The sequence below is a fragment of the Neovison vison genome, chromosome 12 (genome assembly GCF_020171115.1).
Source record: "Neovison vison isolate M4711 chromosome 12, ASM_NN_V1, whole genome shotgun sequence".
In the NCBI taxonomy this organism is placed as follows: Eukaryota; Metazoa; Chordata; class Mammalia; order Carnivora; family Mustelidae; genus Neogale; species Neogale vison.
This window is the reverse complement of record NC_058102.1, coordinates 58,151,992-58,170,937: the sequence shown is the minus strand read 5'-3', so window position 1 is coordinate 58,170,937 and position 18,946 is coordinate 58,151,992. Positions and strand designations below refer to the sequence as shown.

At 39.5% G+C, this 18,946-nt stretch overlaps 1 protein-coding gene across 1 annotated transcript; it reads left to right on the top strand.

The window, feature by feature from the left end:
* The first annotated feature begins 5,417 nt into the window (after positions 1–5,417).
* ART4 (ADP-ribosyltransferase 4 (inactive) (Dombrock blood group)) lies at positions 5,418–17,761 on the top strand. The gene is made up of 3 exons (XM_044226996.1): positions 5,418–5,967; positions 8,953–9,661; positions 17,227–17,761. Exons 1-3 carry the CDS (start codon positions 5,887–5,889, stop codon positions 17,316–17,318), a joined length of 882 nt encoding a protein of 293 aa, XP_044082931.1. The 5' UTR covers positions 5,418–5,886; the 3' UTR covers positions 17,319–17,761.
* The last annotated feature ends 1,185 nt before the right edge of the window (positions 17,762–18,946 follow it).

The following is an 18,946-nucleotide window of genomic DNA, read 5'->3' as shown; positions in this document are numbered from 1 at the left end:
CAGTTGCTCTTTTAAACCAGGCCTTTTCTTCCTGTGCCCAAGGACAGAGGGGTCTATTCCCAAGTCCTCAGTACTGTTTCTCCCCACTGCATTTGCAGCCTCAGGGGTGGGAGTTCCCTTTGTGGCTGGGTCTCCATCTCTCTTGCTGTTCCACTTGCCATTCTCTTACCTTTGATTGCCCCAGATCTCTTGAGTCAGTCCTTACTTCTTCAGGAGTAACTGTCCTATTAATAGGTGTAGTTTGGTGTGTGCCCTGAGGGTGGTGAGTTCAGAGTCTTCCCACATAAACATCTGGAACCAGAACTTCCTAAGGGACTGGAAGGCACCACCTCATTAACTTAACAGAGGTATGGTTGAAAGGGGCTGGTTTGGAATAACAAAAGACACACATTTCCTCTTTTTGGCTCTGGAGCTATTTCAGGAATTGGAAAAGATGTCCCTTAAACTCTTAGTGTTTAAGAAATTACAAAGATTTTAGGAGGTGTGTGGCACAAACCACAGACAAGAGCAAATATATATTTATTATACATGTCAACATCACAGGAACACACACAACAGAAGTTGTTTTGTCCAGAATATTGAGGAGGAAATTCACAGTGGGTAGAAGATGATGAAAATAAAGTTTCCCCAACACTAAGGTCCTATACTTAAAAAAGAAGAAAGAGGAGGAGGAGAAGGAGAAATGCGAAAGTTTGGATAACATGTTTCAGGATGAAGCGATTGATCTAACAACTTTTGTTACAAATATATAGAAGTAAGAGTACCCGTGCCTCCTGAGATAGCCCATCTCTTCTGTGATTTCCCTGCCAGCACTGTATGACCTGAATCTAATCAAGAAATAACAGATAAGCCCCCAACTGAGAGATATCTACAAAATAACTGGCCTATGATTTTCAGAAACGTCAAGGTCAAAAAGCAATATGGACACTAAGATGCTCCAATTTAAAGAGACTAAAAGAAACTTGACAACTAAATGCAAATGGTGATCCTGGAAAATACCCAGAAAGGAAATTATAGGAAAGGCTGATGAAATTTGTTAATGGATTATGCGTAAGATAATAGTATTCTATAAATGTTAGATTTCTTGGTATCAGTAATTGTATTGTGGTTCTATAAAAGAATGTCCTTGTCTTTAAGACATAAATTCTTAAGTATTTAACAGTAAAGTGTGTTAATTAAACAAGGAGGCCATTTGACTGAAATGGTTCTAGTACCATACCAGCCTACATAAGCAAGCCAAAACCTAAGCATTTAAAGACCTCAATGTTAAGAAATCAAAACCTAAAGACAACCAATCACAAGCAGCCAATTAGCCTTCCCTAAATGAGGCAAATGTTTGAGCTACAGCCAATTAAATAATGTCTTGCTTTGCTTCCACTTTTTCCTCTACAAAAATCTTCCCCTTGGTTCCTGTCAGTTGGCACAAGCTCTTCCAATCACTTCCAGGCTGCTGCTGCCTGATTTGAATTTATTTTTGGTCAAATAAGCTCTTAAAAATTTTAATATGCCTCAGTTTATCTTTTCATCAGGAGAAAATGTTTGCAATTAGTTCTCGAGTGGTTTAGAGAAATATGAGAGAATAATCGATCAAGCAGGGCAAAATCTCGAAATCTAAACATATGTGCTATTTAATGTAGATACAGGATATGAGAGTTCCTTGGACATATGCATGTTCCTTGTGCAAACTTGCAACATTTCTGTAAGTTTAAAATTTTATCTAAATAAAAGTTGTTAAAAATATGAAACAATTGAGTTTTGTTCACATTTGTAAGGGTATTGAGGGTAAAAGAGAGCTGACAAGTTAACATGTTAAAACCATTCTGAATTGCCAAATTTGGGGGTCTCTATCAAACAATACTCCTTTGGATAACAAGAACTTCTGAAGTCAAATACCCCCATTAAGTTGACACAGGTCCCAGGGAGTTAAATGAGAGCCAAACAGGAAATACTAAGTGCCATTTCAAAACCTTTAGGCTGGTGGCAAAATATACGATTTCCCCCTGGACAATAACCTCTAGCAATGACTTCAACCTATGCTCCAAAAGTAGCTGTAGAAAATTAGTCCAGAATGTTTAGAATTTATGCCAGAAAATGGAAAAAATGTTTCCTTAAAAAGCTGCTTATTTAAAACATTAATAAAAATTATCTTTCACTTTGTTGGATACCCTATGAATTAGTCTTTGCAAATGTCAGGTGAGCATAAGAGCCAACATGCCTTGAGAAGTTGCCATCAGAGGCACTTGGAAACAGAAAACCGAGGAATAGAGAGGTAAAATACCTTGCCCAAGGTCAAACATTAACAACCGAGTAGTACTAGGTGTCTCTCTCAAGAGCGTGTGCTCTAGTCACTAATCAATCTGCTTCCAAAGCAGTATGGTTCATGAATCCATTCCATATTTTAGGGAGTATCTCAGTTTCATTGTTGTCCTAACCCTGTAAGAGTGATGTCATCTCCATTTTTACCTATGAAGGAGATGAGACTGAGAACTAGCATAATTTGTTCAAATTCACAAAAACGAGGAACAGATGAAGGCAAAACACCAACACAGTTATGTGCAATTTAAAAACCCTTATCCCTTTTACCCATCAAGATAGCAGAAATAGATGGCATTTTGAAGAATTGGGTATCATCAAGAAAATGATACCTGAGTGAACTCCAAGCTTTAAAATAACTAATATTAAATTATCACACGGGAACTTTCCTAAAACAGCTCCCAAGGCAAAAGATGATTTTTTTTTTTAAAGATTTTATTTATTTATTTGACAGAGCAAGATCACAAGCAGGCAGAGAGGCAGGCAGAGAGAGAGGAGGAAGCAGGCTCCCCGCTGAGCAGAGAGCCCGATGTGGGACTTGATCCCAGGACCCTGAGATCATGACCTGAGCCGAAGGCAGCGGCTTAACCACTTAACTGACTTTAAACATTGTCGGGAAATAGTGTTTTCATTTTAATCCAAAAATGTACACACACTCACATATCAGACCTCTTGTCTTTCACTATTCCATTTTATTTTCAGTATTTTCTCTTCCTTTCCTCCATCCCTCCCTCCCCCTCTCTCTCGCTGGTTCTGTCCCCATCTCTCTGTCCCTCCCTTCTTTCCCTTTCTCTCTTCCTCCTTGAAATTCTGGACAGTTGTATAAAAAGGTTACAAAGGTTCCTGCTTCCCCCTAGTGTTATGTGTCTAGAAGTGGCAGTCGCGTAAGGAAAATTAGCAAAACTCTACAAACAGTAGGAATAAAATGACACTTTAAAACCTTTAGAGTTTTTGGAGGCAGGGGGCCAACAGGGTGAGAGGAAAGGATCTATGATCACGGACAGTCTTGTTAACCTCACACAACCTCAGGAAATGCTCTTGTGACAGGGAAGTTAGATTATCCCCTTCTCACAGTTGTCTTGTGGGTTGAGATAAGACCTATATATACTAAAGGGTCTTGAAGCACAGTACACTCCCAATAAGAGGTAACTATTATTTACTTTTGACAGATCTGTAAGGTAGAAAATGGAGACTCAGCACTGCTTACTTATTTTCTTTAATTCACTCAGCCAGCGAGCTGTAGGACTAAGCCCATAATTCAAGTTTTCAGACGCTAGTGCTCTTCCTCACACCTCGATCTCCCAAATGGATAGCTGATAATGAGGAATCTTGAGAACTTTAAAAGGATTAAAAGGATATTTCATACACCACCTGTGTTTTCCATTAAATTAAAAAATATGCATTTCAATGATCTCTGGTCCTATCTCCAGAATTGGGTCTTAAAGTTGCAGGAAGAGAAGTGCACAAAGATGTACGTTCAGGGGCACCTGGGTGGCTCAGGCAGTCAGGCATCTGCCTTCGGCTCAGGTCATGATCCCAGGATCCTGGGATCAAGTACCGAGTCCAGCATCTGGCTCCCTGCTCATCAGGAAGCCTGCTTCTCCCTCTCCCTCTGCCCTTCCCCCTGCTTGTACTCTCTCTCTCTCAAATAAATAAATAAAATCTTTTTTTTTAAGATTTATGTCCAAAACACGTTCACAGATCATTACTTACAACAGTACAAAGTTGAAATCAAGCTAAGTATATTTATTCAACAAAACCTTTGTACAAATAATGATAATTGTTCTTATTTATTTATTTCATTTACTTCTTGGTACAAGATACTGTTTTAAGAATGAGGAACAGATCAAAGCATCCAATGAGGTAGATGCTATTATGTTCTATTCACTGATCGTCTGCTTCGAGAGAGCTCCATGGAACCACTCCACATTTCACTGCACGGTAGCCCCTCAGGTGGACCATTGTTCAACAGTGAAAAAAAAATCATGTTTTTGGTAATTATTAAATTATATGGAGATATGTTTACATTAAAAATGTTAAGAGAAAAAAACAGTATGAAAAATTGCATACTATTTCAGTCCTAAATGTGTGTGTGTGTGCGCGGGTGTGTGCATGTAGGTGCGTGTGTGTGTGTGTGTGTGTGTGTAGCACCAAAATCTAAATCTAAATAGTATCTTTTTCCAGGGGATAGGTTATGGGTAATTTTGTGTCCTCTTTAATACTTGCCTGAATATACTGAACTTTTTATTTTTAAGATTTTTATTTATTTATTTGACAGAGATCTCAAGTAGGCAGAGAGGCAGGCAGAGAGAGAGAGGAGGAAACAGGCTCCCCGTGGAGCAGAGCCGATGCGGGGCTCGATCCCAGGATCCCCGGGATCATGACCTGAGCCGAAGGCAGAGGCTTAACCCACTGAGCCAGCCAGGCACCCCTGAATATTCTGAACTTTTGTAATGAGACAGAACTGCTACAATTGTTAGATGAAAAACTATCTTTAGAGTGCTAAAAAAAAAAAAAAAAAAAAAAAGCCAGAATTTCTAAGAACGGGATTTTGTTTCTCTTCACAGTTAAATACTGAATCGGGAAGTATAGCTGGGAAAGATTTGCAAGAAAAACAATTACCCCAGCGACTGGAGATAGAGAGGCAGGATGTTCAACTGAAAGGGAATTGCCTGAGAGAGGGTGTTTAAAGAGCACTTGTGAGACATTAACTTGGCATGCAGGACCCTACTTTTGATCCATGTCAGCTGTTCCAAAGCTGTCTTCTGACAGTAGTCATTAGGATTCACTATAGACTGAACTAGTGTGGACAGGGCTCTGATGCCTTCCAAAGAGAAAATAGGGAAGAGCTGTGACCCCAACAGTTATAATTTCTGGAATGGAGACTTTCAAAGTAACAGTGGAAAGCAGCAACTAGAGCCTTCTTTCTGACAGTAATCCTAAAAGGTGTGCTGCTTCCTATCAGCCCCTTCTGGGCAGGGCCTATCAGCAGCACCAAATGAGCGTGACATAGGCCCACCTTGAGGTGGCATCTCCCCAGCAACCTGCGTGAGCCAATCAAATCACTCGCAATGGAAACCTGCAGCTGCAGATAATGTCCCTTGGCCCCAAACACTGTACAGCGTGTGCCTTTCCTGTCTTCCTGAGAAAGTTAGGGTTCAACTGCTGAGCCTGACCCTTAACAGGCCTTTGGAATTCCCCCCTACACAGACCAGATAAGGGATTTTTTTTTTTTTTTTTTTAAATAGGAAACTAACAAGTTCGCTCTTACAGTCCCTTATTTGGTGCAGCGATCTGGCTATTTCACAGAGATTTCAGCTCTGCAAATAAACTGGAGCCCATAGCTTCCGTCGCAGAAACTGCTGGTTAGAGGTAGTCAACAGAAATCTCCACAGGACATGAACAAGGAAAGGTCTTGCTGAGACTCACCCAAAGGAAATCCCCGAGGAGAATGCTGAGCCCTTATTTCACAATGAAGCGGCAAGAGCGGGAAGGATTTGTAACACAAATGAGTATCGACCATTGACCAACAGAGGCAGAAGGATTCTCCCAACTACTACCGCAGACCCCACGATGAGAATCTGGCTCCTCCCCGGGCCGCTTCATCTCCTACTGCTGTTCTCTGGCCTGCAGACCCCCACCTGGAGTTCTGAGGTAGGGCGCAATTGAGGAGGTGATTTCTTTATGGTCAGAGCTTCACGGGGGCGCTTTCCTGGTGACAATCTTTAAGTAACCTTTGTTCACTTGGGATCTAATTTCATTCAGACATTTTTTAAAAGATTTTTTATTTTATTTATGGGACGGGGAGGGGGGGCGGCATAAGCAGGGGCATAAGCAGGGGGAGTGGGAGAGGGAGAAGCAGGCTCTCCACTGAGCAGGGAGCCCAATGCAGGACTGAATCCCAGGACCCTGGGATCATGACCTGAGCAGGAAGTAGACACTTAACCAGCTGAGCAACGGAGGCACCCCTCATTCAGACTTTTTAACCAATAATGCTACTGAAGGTGTTGAAAGCAATTCTTAAAGATTGCGGAATGCTCTAGAGTTTATAAATTTGGCATTAATGGAAGCTAGAGGCATAATGTGATTTTCTTGATTCTCCAAAAAATTTAAGTAAAACATTGCTTCTGTAAGACAAATGATATAAAATAAAGTCTATTTGGCTTTCGACTGTTTCATAGGGATCGACTCAAAAGAAGTATTATAATTTAAAGTTCTATATAATAAAAAATAACCTAATGTTAAGAGATAACAGAGTACATATTTGAGATGTAGTGATATATTAAAATGTTTAGAGCTCACAGGATGTAACAGAACATGATATGGTTGACTTTGTTTTGTTTTGGCTTAAATAGATTCTGTAGGCCTATTTGTAAACCTTCTGTAAAGAGTTATTGGTAAAAATCATATAAGCGGTCTTAAAAATTTGCTCCATTTTACACACACCTAGATGTCTTCTCATCATAAGTAATAGTAAAACACCAAATGGTGTGGTTTTGAGCTTCAGCTGCAACATCTTTGATGTTGACTAGATGGAATCTTATTTCTTAATATAAGGAGTGCTATTTATTACAAATGCATTGTTTCTTTGCTAAGAAGAAAACATCTTGGAATTTGGATAGTTGAAAATATGGCTCTTAAAAAAATAGACTGATGATACTTAATGAACTTGTATTTAAATCTCTAACCTCAGTTTAATATGGACTAGATAGTCATCCGTGGAAGGGCATCTTGGTTCCTTCCATAGTTTGGCGACTGTAGCCATTGCTACTATGAACATTGGGGCACAGAAGGCCCTTCTTTTCACTATGTCTCTATCTTTAGGGTAAATACCCAGGAGTGCAATTGCAGGGTCATAGGGAAGCTCTATTTTTAATTTCTTAAGGAATCTCCACACTGTTTTTCAAAGTGGCTGTGTTCCAACATTGTAACCATTACCACTAACAGTATAAGAGGATCCCCTTTCCCCACATCCTCTCCAACACATGTTGTTTACTGTCTTGTTAATTTTGGCCATTCTAACTGATGTAAGGTGGTATCTCAATGTGGTTTTGATTTGAATCTCCCTGATGGCTAGTGATGATGAACATTTTTTCATGTGTCTATTAGCCATTTGTATGTCTTCTTTGGAGAAGTGTCTGTTTATGTCTTCTGCCCGCTTTTTGACATGATTATCTGTTTTGTGTGTGTTGAGTTTGAGGAGTTCTTTATAGATCTTGAATATCAGCCCTTTGTCTGTATTGTCATTTGTGAATATCTTCTCCCATTCCGTGGTCCATATATACTGTGCAGTATTATGCCCCCATCAGAAAGGATGAATACCCAACTTTTGTATCAACATGGACGGAAGTGGAAGAGATTATGCTTAGTGAAATAAGTCAAGCAGAGAGAGTCAATTATCATATGGTTCCACTTATTTGTGGAGCATAATGAATAACACAGAGGACATGGGGAGATGGAGAGGAGAAGGGAATTGGGGGAAATTGGAAGGGGAGATGAACCATGAGAGACTGTGGAATCTGAGGAACTAACTGAGGGTTTTGGGCGGGAGGAGGGTAGGAGGTTGGGTGAGCCTGGTGGTGGGTATTGTGGAGGGCACGTATTGCGTGGAGCACTGGGTGTGGTGCATAAACAATGAATTCTGGAAAACTGAAAGAAATTTAAAAAATAAATTAAAATTTTAAAAATATGGACTAGATATTATTAAGTAACATTCAATTGACTACCCATGCGAAATTGTCTCTTTCTCATTCCTGGTTTCTAGGAGGAGGGACTATCCTAGGCACAGTCCTGAGCACTGTACCACTCCCCTGGTGGTGGGCAATTTTAGTTGATTGGTAACATCAGGAATAATAACTAGGCATTCTGAGTTTGACTCTGCACTTCCTCCCTCTGGGAGTTAGCCTTACAGAAAGGGTATGAGCTCTGTGTTCCTCTATGACAAGAGTCTTATCTTTGTGCTGGCCACAATCCAACACTGTCTGCAGCTCAGTGGGCAAGTCTGCCTTGTTCTGTGGTATAGTCTTAACAAGTCTACTTGCCATCAGACCTAAAGATGTGTGCCTCAACAATTGAGCAATGAAGGTGATATTTTAACCTTCATATATGCTCTGTTTTCCTCAATTTTTAAATCAGATCCTGGTCTAAAGAGAAGGCTGTTATTTACTGGGGACCCTTTGGGAGAACCCAACATTACTCATCACTGAAGTTTTTTTCGTAGGTGAAGTTCAAAGACTTAATACAGGTTTTAGGTATTCATAAAAGAGATATTGATTAACACCCATGACAGAATGTGAAGGGGTTCAACAGGAGAAACAGAAAGTATACATAAACTTTAAGATTATAATTTTTTTTCTTCAAAGTACTATGCAAAAATACTGGTTTTGGTTATATAAGAAGGGTCACTTCCTCCCTAGGGAGGTGAGTCTTTTGAACTTCTAATAATATTTATCAAACCAAATTCAATCTCTGGCACAGATCACTGATGCAGGATGTACTCGGGCAGGGTAATGATTATGAGTGAAACTTATTCTAGCAAATACATTTTGAGAAGACGTGGCTTTATGGAAGATAGCAAGTCAACCAGAACATCTACCACCTGATTTGAAAAGTTAAAGTCGAGATTTTCTTTTTTTATAGGTTGCAGTTAATGTCGACTTTGACTTGGCACCAGATTCCTTTGATGATCAGTACCAAGGCTGTAGCCCACAGGTCATGGAGAAGCTAAGCCAAGGGGATTATTTCACAAAAGAAATAGAAGCACATAGAGATTACCACGGGGTCTGGAAGAAAGCCCACTTAACCTGGCTGAACAGAGCCAAAGATCTCCCCAAGAACATGAATATTACACACGTTCTGGCCATCTTGATTTATACATCAAACAACAGTGTCCACACAAGCTTCACCAGAGCCATGGCCATTGCTGGGAGGTCTCCACAGCATTATGAACGTTCATTCCATTTCAAGTACCTACACTACTACCTGACCTCAGCGATCCAGCTGCTAAGGAAAGAAATGGTCATGAAGAATGACTCTCTGTGTTTTGAGGTGTATCATAAGATGAAGGGTATCAATTTGGAAGCCTACAGTGGTGCCACCATCCGATTTGGCCAATTCCTCTCCACCTCTCTCCTAAAAGAAGAGGCACAGAAGTTTGGGAACCAAACTCTATTTACCATATTTACCTGCCTGGGTGCACCTATACCAGAAGACTCTCGCAAGAAGGAGGTCCTGGTCCCTCCCTATGAGTTGTTCAAAGTTGTAAATATGAGCCATCATCCAAGGGGAAATTGGTTGCAGTTGCAATCTGCTGGGAACATGAGCACATACAACTGTCAGCTGCTAAAAGGTATTCTATTATCCATCTAAACGGAATCTATTCCTATCAGGATCACAGACAACTATTCTTTTTAAAAAGTTATTTTTCTGAGTGGGGCTTATTGGGGGGCAGGCCAAAAATATGGAAATTGGCCTTCAGCAATGGTGGAACTGACAGATTAGAGAAGACTTGCTTTATTCCCTGGTTTCCCTCCCCTTCTTTCTCCTCAACTACTTCTGGAAAAAAAGTGTTTCTTCAGTGGCTCTAATAGGTAGGGCATTCTAGACACAGAGAGTAAACCTCTACTGGAAAAGATAGCACATAAAATATAGCATTTTTACCTTCACCCTCAAACTCTCTTTTGTTTTTTTGTTTTATTTTGTTTTGTTTTGTTTTTGTCATGGTCATTACAGGAAAAGGGAGTGCTGGGAGTAAAGCAGGGGGCATGACTTAGTCACTTACTCTTATCTCTTACCCATCTTCTATGTTCCAGGAACTGGGATGGGAGGCATCATGTGATATGAGATGAATAAAGCAAAATCACTATCCCAGGAGGAGTTTTAGTCTAATAAGAAATGGAAATATGAGCACATGTCCACACTCAAAAGCACTAAGCAATACACCAGACATTCAAGGAATGGATGTGGCTTCTCAGTGTAGGAAGCTACTCATTCTTTCTGTGAGAAAGTCTTCACCATCAAGGACCCCATGGGACTTGAAGTAGGAATGGGGGTTTTCAGTGAAAGAAGAGAGGAAAAGTCATTTCAAGCAGAAAAGAACATATGCTGAATGACAGAGCTTTCAATCAGCCAGTGTCTTTAGGGAATCTCCACAGTGCAGGATGCCTAGAATGTAGGAGGTACAGGACACGGGAGGAGCATGGAAGTCAAAAAGGAATACAGGATGGGTTGGGGCAGATAGGCTTCTGATGGGCCAGATGGTTAAAACTCTTGTATTCTACGCTAAGGACTTTCAAACTTCATGCAATAGGTAATGAGAAGCCACTGGAGATTTTTAAGGAGTGGAACATCAGTTAGATCAGTATTTTAGCAAGGGCTCTAATGATATGGTGGAAAATGAACTGAAACAAGAGAAACTGAAGATACCACAGAACAACAACAACAAAAAAATATTGCTAAGATCTTTTGTAGAAAAATAGGTAGCCAACTCCATTCTGTCCCTGTATGTTACCAGCCACAGTCTCTGCACAAAATGGTAGTTCTGTGGCAAGTACTATGCCCTGTTTGATTCAGAAAGAAGATCGTCCTTATCCACACATGCATTTCTTCACACTCACACTTGACTGCAGTGTCTACCTTCAGAATATCCCTAACTCTTTCTTCTGTCATTATTGCTACTCTTAGTAATTCAGGCTATCAGCATTGCTCGGCATTTTGGGGCTGCAGTGTTACAGTGATCCTGAAATTGGCTTCCATGCTGAGGTCTTGGGCCTGCTTACTCAGGCCTATCTGCAAACCCAGACCAGGAGAGAGGTGACTTATCAATACTTTTATCTCTTGCCTATCCTTAGAAGTGTGGCAGGCAACAATAAGGGTGGAATGAATATCTGTTCCACAGAACCAAGAGATTAGTGTTTGCAGAAGAGAATGAAAAACTAGAGTATGAAGCAAACAGTGAGATTTTGATACCAAACAAGAACATGCGTAATCAGTTTCCAGAGTTCTTTAGAACTGTACCGTTGCTTCATCCTCATAGAATGAAGCTGAGACAGAAAAATTTTTGTACTAGGTTGATAAGCACAGTATTAAGTAATATTAAGTAAAAAGTTGTAGTACATTTACATCAAAGGGTAGGAAACTGAGAAAAAGGAGTATAAAATAGAAACTATTACCCATACTCCCTACTCTGTAAGTCTCAAAGGAAACTATTTCAAGGTTCTTCCCACCAAATTAACAACCTTTGCTTGCCTGTCAGAAAGCTACTCCAACACAACTGGGAGTTGAGGCTTAACTCGAGTAGCCATGCGCACTGCTAGACTCTGGAAGCTTGGCTGGTCTTGACTGGGTATTTGAAATCACAAATCATACTTAAGGGAGTCAGTAAACTCATATTGCTCTGTAAGTTCTTTATGGGCAGGCCTGTGACAACATAGTATTTAAGAGTCTGGCATTGAATCCAGGCAGTTTGACCCCAGATCTACTCTGTCTCGATTCCTATCCAACTTGTACCATTTTTCAGCTGTGTCCTCAGTCCAGTTGTTTAAGCTTCCTATGTTCTTCTACTATGTAAGGAGCATCATAATAGAGCCCCACAGGGTTTTTGTGAAAATAAAACAAAATACAAAAATATTTCTACATGAACTAGCATGTAATAAAGGGTAAATAAGTGTTAACCAATATTAACTTCAGTCTCCTGGCACATAGAAATGTTCAATCTACATTTGTTGAAAAAAAAATCCATATTTGTTGAACAGCAAAAGATAAAGCATTCTCTTTCAATGCTTCTAAGTGGTCTTGTCTTTGGGTCAGATGACCAGATAACTCAATTGACTAAAAACAGTTTCAATATTTGCTAGAAAGAGAAAGTATTCTAGAAAGCTCAACCCTTAGTCAAATATAGGGAGCTATAGCCATGATGTAACTGACCTGGAATGTGGTCATTTGCAGTGTGAGTTACTACATCTAAATTCTTCCTGGAAATTCACCACTGTGCAGTCTTGGGAAGAGATTGTAAATGGCAGAAGAAAGTGACCCCTGGTCGTAGAAGGTGATATTTTGGTCAGAGACATCACGTGGTAGGCCAAGAGCTGGAGCTGGAGTGTCTTCCCAGCCGGCACAACCACAAAACTATTTGGGAGATTGAAAGAGGGAGAAGAATCAGCTCGAGCTGCCGGGATGCTGCTCTTCCTTTGACTTCATTGGCTCTGGCTGAAAGTTGCAGAGAAGGCTGCTCCATTCTCCGGTTCTGGCTTCCCTAAACCTCACATGGAAGCTCACTAGGGAAGCCTCAAGGCTGCCATTGGCTGGTTGTTAGCACAGACACTTTAGTTGAGGATAAAAAGACTATATTATCTCGAGATATAGATCCACCTATCTCAACGGATTACAAAGAAAAAAAAAGTTTGATTAACCTCATGATGCTTTCAGCTATTTGCTGCAATGGTGTCTGTTTTCTCAAAAAGTAAGCGGTTTCTGAAACTTTCCTTAAGACATTTCTGTTAACTGACAAATAACAACGTTACTTATCCCAACATCGTGGAGGAGTATTGGGTTGATCCATACATGAACAATGGGAGGAGGGAAGTGCTGTATTTTTCTTTTCTGAGAGTCCTTCACTGGGAGGGAGGAAGATCAGTGGACCCTCCCCAGACCTGCTTTTCTAGCTCACTGCTATTGTCTGCCATCAACCTCACAGTCTAGGGATTCCCAGAAGGTATTCTGGAGGACCGATATCCAATTCCTTGTGAAACTGGTATCCTCTCAAGAGACTCTTTCTTATGCCTTCAGTTTTTTTCCCAAGCAGAAGCCCCAAGCTATTCTATATATAAAAAGTCCCTCTGAGCCAGTGACTTGTTCCCTCTTAATCTGACAGACATCATATTTGAAAGACAACACTAACACTTTTAAAATTGGTCAGCCAAGACACCATAACTCTCCCAATGAAAATACAATAGAATAAAAAAAAAGACAATAGATTAGAGAGTATAGCTTCCCCAGACCTTAGATTTATTTCGAAATTGGTTCTGTTAACTTGAACCTACAGTTCTCAATTTTAAAGAGTATTCATAAATCTGTTGCCTTCATAGTCAATAGTTCAAATTGATAGCATAATATATTTAAGCAAGAGCATTTGCAAAGGAAAAATTGTTTAAGACATTCTACACTAACAGCCCTCCCTTCTAATTCTTCTCTCACCCCTCTTGTGACCTATACTGGTTACCATAGAAACAGATATTTTCATGCCCATTGAAAGACTCAAAATATGTTAGTTATTTGTCCTTAAATGTTGCTTTGTTCAGGAAAATAATCCGTGCCAAAAATCTGTAAACACACAAATACATACTCTGTTCTGTATCATTGGATTCACAAAGAAGGATTTATTTATGAAAATGTTTCACATAATCAAAATTCTTAAGAATTTTTCTAGAAAAAATACAGTCAATTTTTGTAGTAAGCCTGGTTTTATATGCTAACTTTGCCAGTTACTGGCAGTGAGAATGTGGGCAAAGGCTTGGTCCCTGTGTGTCTCCATTTCTTTATATGTAATATAGGGGGAAATGTAATGAAACCTTCCCTATAGGATTCTGGCAAGTGCGAAGTGACTTAAGCATGTAAAAGCTCTTAGATCAGATTCTGACATTAGTAAGTACTCAAAACTTGCTGCTACTATTACTGTTACATATTATTTATTTTATTTAATTCCTGTTTCCTGTTTTCTCTTCCCCTGAGCTTTATCTTAACTTAGTGTTCCCTAGTTGTGGCAGCACATTAACCTTGAAGTAGAGTGTCTGTCTCAGCTGAATGGATGAAAGAATGAGTAATTGAGAGGTGGCTCAGTTGGTTAAGCGTCTGCTTTCTGCTCAGGTCATGATCCCAGGGTCCTGGGATTGAGTCCCACACTGGGCTCCCTGCTCAGCAGGGAGGCTGCTTCTCCCTCTTCTCCCTGCTCAAGCTCTCTCTTGCTATCCCTGTCACTATCTCTGTCTCTCTCTCTCTCTCTCTCAAACAAATAAAATCTTAAAGAGAAAAGGAAAGAATGAATAATTGAATGAATCTAAGAGACCACACAGCATGGTAGAAAAAAGAGAATAAACTTTGGAGTCAGGAAGCGCTGGACATATATGTTAGTAGCTATGTGGCCTTGTGTGAATAACAACCTATGAGCCTGTTTCTTCATTTATAAAATGGGGCAAAGGGGAACATTGTGGCAGTACTTGGCATCCACCCTCTCAAACACAATTGAAAAACTCTAGGAAAGTACTTTGCACATGGAAGTGGGATAATAGTTCAGTGGCACAAATGTATGTTTCAGTGATATTGACAGTGAAGAAAAAAAACAAAGGAAGAGACCGAAGAAACAATGTTTACTAGTGTCTGAGTGCCAACTATTTCCTAGATAACTCTCTAAAAGAGTAATACTCAATAATCTCCACATTTTGACAGAAAAAGGCTGTAGATAGCATTTGCCTCCAAATATCAGATTAAATAGGTATACTGTATGTCAGTTTTAGTTTTTTTCTGCTTTTTTCAAGGAATTGAGTGTTTCTTTCTGAACAATCTGATATTTCACAGATTCAGAGTTCATGAAATACAAGCTATATTATGTATTTCTCCCTAAACTATATACCGTAAGGCCAGATTGATCAGATTAAATTATAATCTACAAAAATATTATACTTACATAACAAATCTCATTCACAGAAGGTTTTCACACATATTATCTGTTTAATTCTTACAACCATGCTGTACATTGGTTACTGACCCAACTATACTGGTGGGAATACTGAGGTTGAGAGAGGTTACATGGTTTGTATGAGATTATTCAGTTTATAAATGACAAAAGTAAGACCTTTTCCCATGTTTTATGACAAAAAGCCCAGGACAATGTTCTCTATAGACTGCTTTCAGGAGATTTATTTGTCCGTTCAAAAATATTGTTAGGAACATACTATTAGTCTCAGTCCTCTGTGACTGTAACTGCATTATAACTCACTTCATACACACGTAAACATACAAGTACACACATATGTATAACAAGACAATCGTTCACAGTACACATGTCGTTTAACTCTAGCGTTTTTTATTCTAACGCTTTTTATCACATTATTGGAATGAAGGTCATAATAAAACATTAATGCATCACAACCTCCAATTTGAAAAATACTCTACTAGGATACAGGGGGGGGAAGCATTGAATAGATAGTCTAGAAGAAAAGCAAAAACAAATGCAAAAGTAAATTTAATGTGAGTTATCCTTAAATGAAAGATTTCGTAGACATTTAATTCACAAATGTTTTTCATTTATTCCCCTAAAGAAAGATATTGTCTGTGTAAAAATAATGATAATAATAGTGTGAGGTAGAAATGTTGATGACTGTAAGAAAGAGAAAAAGTAACAAGCAAGGAAAGAAAAGTTACATTAACCTGAGAAAATAAAATTAAAGTAAGCTTTTTAATATCCTAGTTATGAGGAAGGGGGGCGAAGAGGTGATTTTGAAGAACAAATATGACTACAAAATAGTAATATCTGTATGTTTGTCATTATTTGAGCATCAGTCATTATAGTAGCCATGAAGCAAAGTAAAGGGGAATGGTAGTGAGCCTAGAATTTGCAACAGTCTTGAGATGAGATGCTCTCGTTTTACAGATGAGAAAGCTCAGGTCCAATGAAGGTACCTAACATAAAGGTCAGCTAGGGACAAAGCTTCAACACCCAAGCTAATCACTTCCAGTAACCATAATTTCTATCCACTAAATTGTTTCACTGTCAGTCAATATTCTCTGATAACTCTTCAGTAGAATCATATTCCATTAAAAAGTGAGAAAGAACAGAGTCAGAGGTCCTTGTGATCTCAGCCTCAGTGAAGAGAAAACAAAACAAAAACTGTTTGGGAATTACTGTAGTGAGTGAGCTGCTCAAGTCATATTAATGGTCTCAAGGTCCCTGTGAGAATTCAGATAATAAACTAGACTAAAATTTAAAATAATAAATTTTAACAGGAACTTTAACAGAAGTTTAGAAACATTATGCATTATTACTTTTCCTTGTCTACTGTTAATGGTAAAAATGGATTTTAAAAATTGTTTGTATTTGCAGAATTCCAAGAAATTCCAGGAAACTCTAAGGATTTTATGCATTATTATGTGAAAGTAATGGGAAAATATTTCTCCATCATGTGGTCACTCTATCAAGCAGTATGTTCAAATATTGAGGCAATCACAGAGTTAAAAGTCTTCCTGAACCCAAGCATCTTTTCTACCTTCACAGTCAGTGAAGTCTAGTTAAAAAGGAAATCCCTCTCTTTAGAACATTTTGTGATATATGGAGAAATGATACTGTAGCTAAAAAGATAGAGTTAAGCCAGACTGCCTGAGCTGGAATGCTGCCTTCAGTGCACACTAGATGTGCACTTAGTGGTAAGTTTCTCCACATGTCTTTGTCACTGTTTGATCAACAGGACAATGAGAATAATGAGAATAAATACCTCGTACATTTCCTGTGAAGATTAAATGAGCCAATTGATAAGAAGTGCTTAAAACAGACCACAGCACAGAGTAAGTTGCTAATCAATGTCAGCTTTCATAATCGTGATGAAGGTGATGATAATGAAAATGGTGATGGTGCCAATGGGGACAATAAAGATGGAAAATCATGAGCTCTCACACACCAACTAGCCGGGAACCTGGAGTAAATCTCTGAACTCCTTGGTGCTGTTCCATCTGCAAAATAAGCAAGCTGAATTCTGCTGGTTAGAAAAAATTTTAAGAGGATACTTTTTTAAAGTAGCAAACTTCAAATATTTTTATTAGGAATTTTCTAAGTTAAAAAAAAAGTGAATCAAAGGAGAAATGAGGTTGCTTTTTAAAAAAATAAACTCTACTCCTTAAAAGTTCTCTTTGTGTTCATTTTTACAGGTTCCAGCAAAAAGTACAACCCCGCTCCTGTGGTTATTGCTTCTCTCTCCTTTTTGACCAGTGTCGTCACCTCTTCCAAAAGTGGAGTGTAAAGGAAACTTGAGGTTTTGCTTTCTCTGTGCCTTTCTGCTTGATGCCAGTCAGGGCATCCTCAATACCCTCAGGGAATCACTCTGCCCAGTTATCAACTGATGCAACACTCGCTCAGCCCACTGTCTGAGAGCAGACCTGGAACTCAGTATATTTCTTCTCCATGGACAACGAGATTCATAGGGAATAGAAAAGGACCCAGTCAGAACTAGTGAGATACGGTCATGGTAATTTTTTGGAATTGGGTTTGGGAGTGGGATGGGAGCCTTTTAACTGAGTGGAGATTGATGAAAGCAGAATGAGTATGAGCCCACAGCTGCTAGCCACTCTCTTGCCACCAGGAGGGAAACTCTATCTCCTTGAGAATGGAGCAAACACAATGAAGGAAGAACTGAAAAAAGGAAGAAAAAAAAAAAAGAGTTCTGGGGCACCTCGGTGGCTCAGTCTTTAAGCATCTGCCTTCAGCTAAGGTCATGATCCCAGGGTCCTGGAATCAAGCCCCACATGGGGCTCTCTGCTGAGCAGGAAGTCTGCTTCTCCCTCTCCCTCTCACTTTGCTTCTGTTCCCTCTCTCAATGTGTCTCTCTCTGCCAAATAAATAAGTAAAATCTTTTTTTTAATAAACATATAATGTATTTTTATCCTCAGGGGCACAGGTCTGTGAATCGCCACATTAACACACTTCACAGCACTCACCATAGCACATACTCTCCCCAGTGTCCATAACCCCACCCCCTTCTCCCAAGCCCCCTCCCCTTAGCAACCCTCAGTTTGTTTTGTGAGATTGAGAGTCACTTATGGTTTGTCTCCCCCCCGATGCCATCTTGTTTCATTTATTCTTTTCCTACCACTCAAACCCCCATGTTGCATCTCCGCTTCCTTATTTCAGGGAGATCATATGATAGTGGTCTTTCTCTGATTGACTTATTTCACTAAGCATGATACCCTCTAGTTCCATCCACGTTGTCACAAATGGCAAGATTTCATTTCTTTTGATGGCTGAATAGTATTCCATTGTATATATACCACCTCTTCTTTATCCATTCATCTGTTGATGGACATCTAGGTTCTTTCCATAGTTTGGCTATTGTGGACATGGCTGCTATAAACATTCGGGTGCATGTGGTCCTTCGGATCACTACGTTTGTATCTTTAGAGTAAATACCCAGTAGTGCAATTGCTGGGTCATAGGGTAGCTCTATTTTCAACTTTTTGAGGAACCTCCATGCTGTTTTCCAAAGTAGTTGCACCAGCTTGCATTCCCACCAACAGTGCATCCTCACCAGCATCTGTCATTTCCTGACTTGTTAATTTTAGCCATTCTGACTGGTGTGAGGTGGTATCTCATTGTGGTTTTGATTTGCATTTCCCTGATGCCGAGTGATGCTGAGCACTTTTTCATGTGTTTGTTGGCCATCTGGATGTCTTCTTTGCAGAAATGTCTATTCATATCCTCTGCCCATTTCTTGATTGGATCATTTGTTCTTTGGGTGTTGAGTTTGATAAGCTCTTTATAGATTTTGGACACTAGCCCTTTATCTGATATGTCATTTACAAATATCTTCTCCCATTCTGTCAGTTGTCTTTTGGTTTTATTAACTGTTTGCTTTGCTGTGCAAAAGCTTTTGAT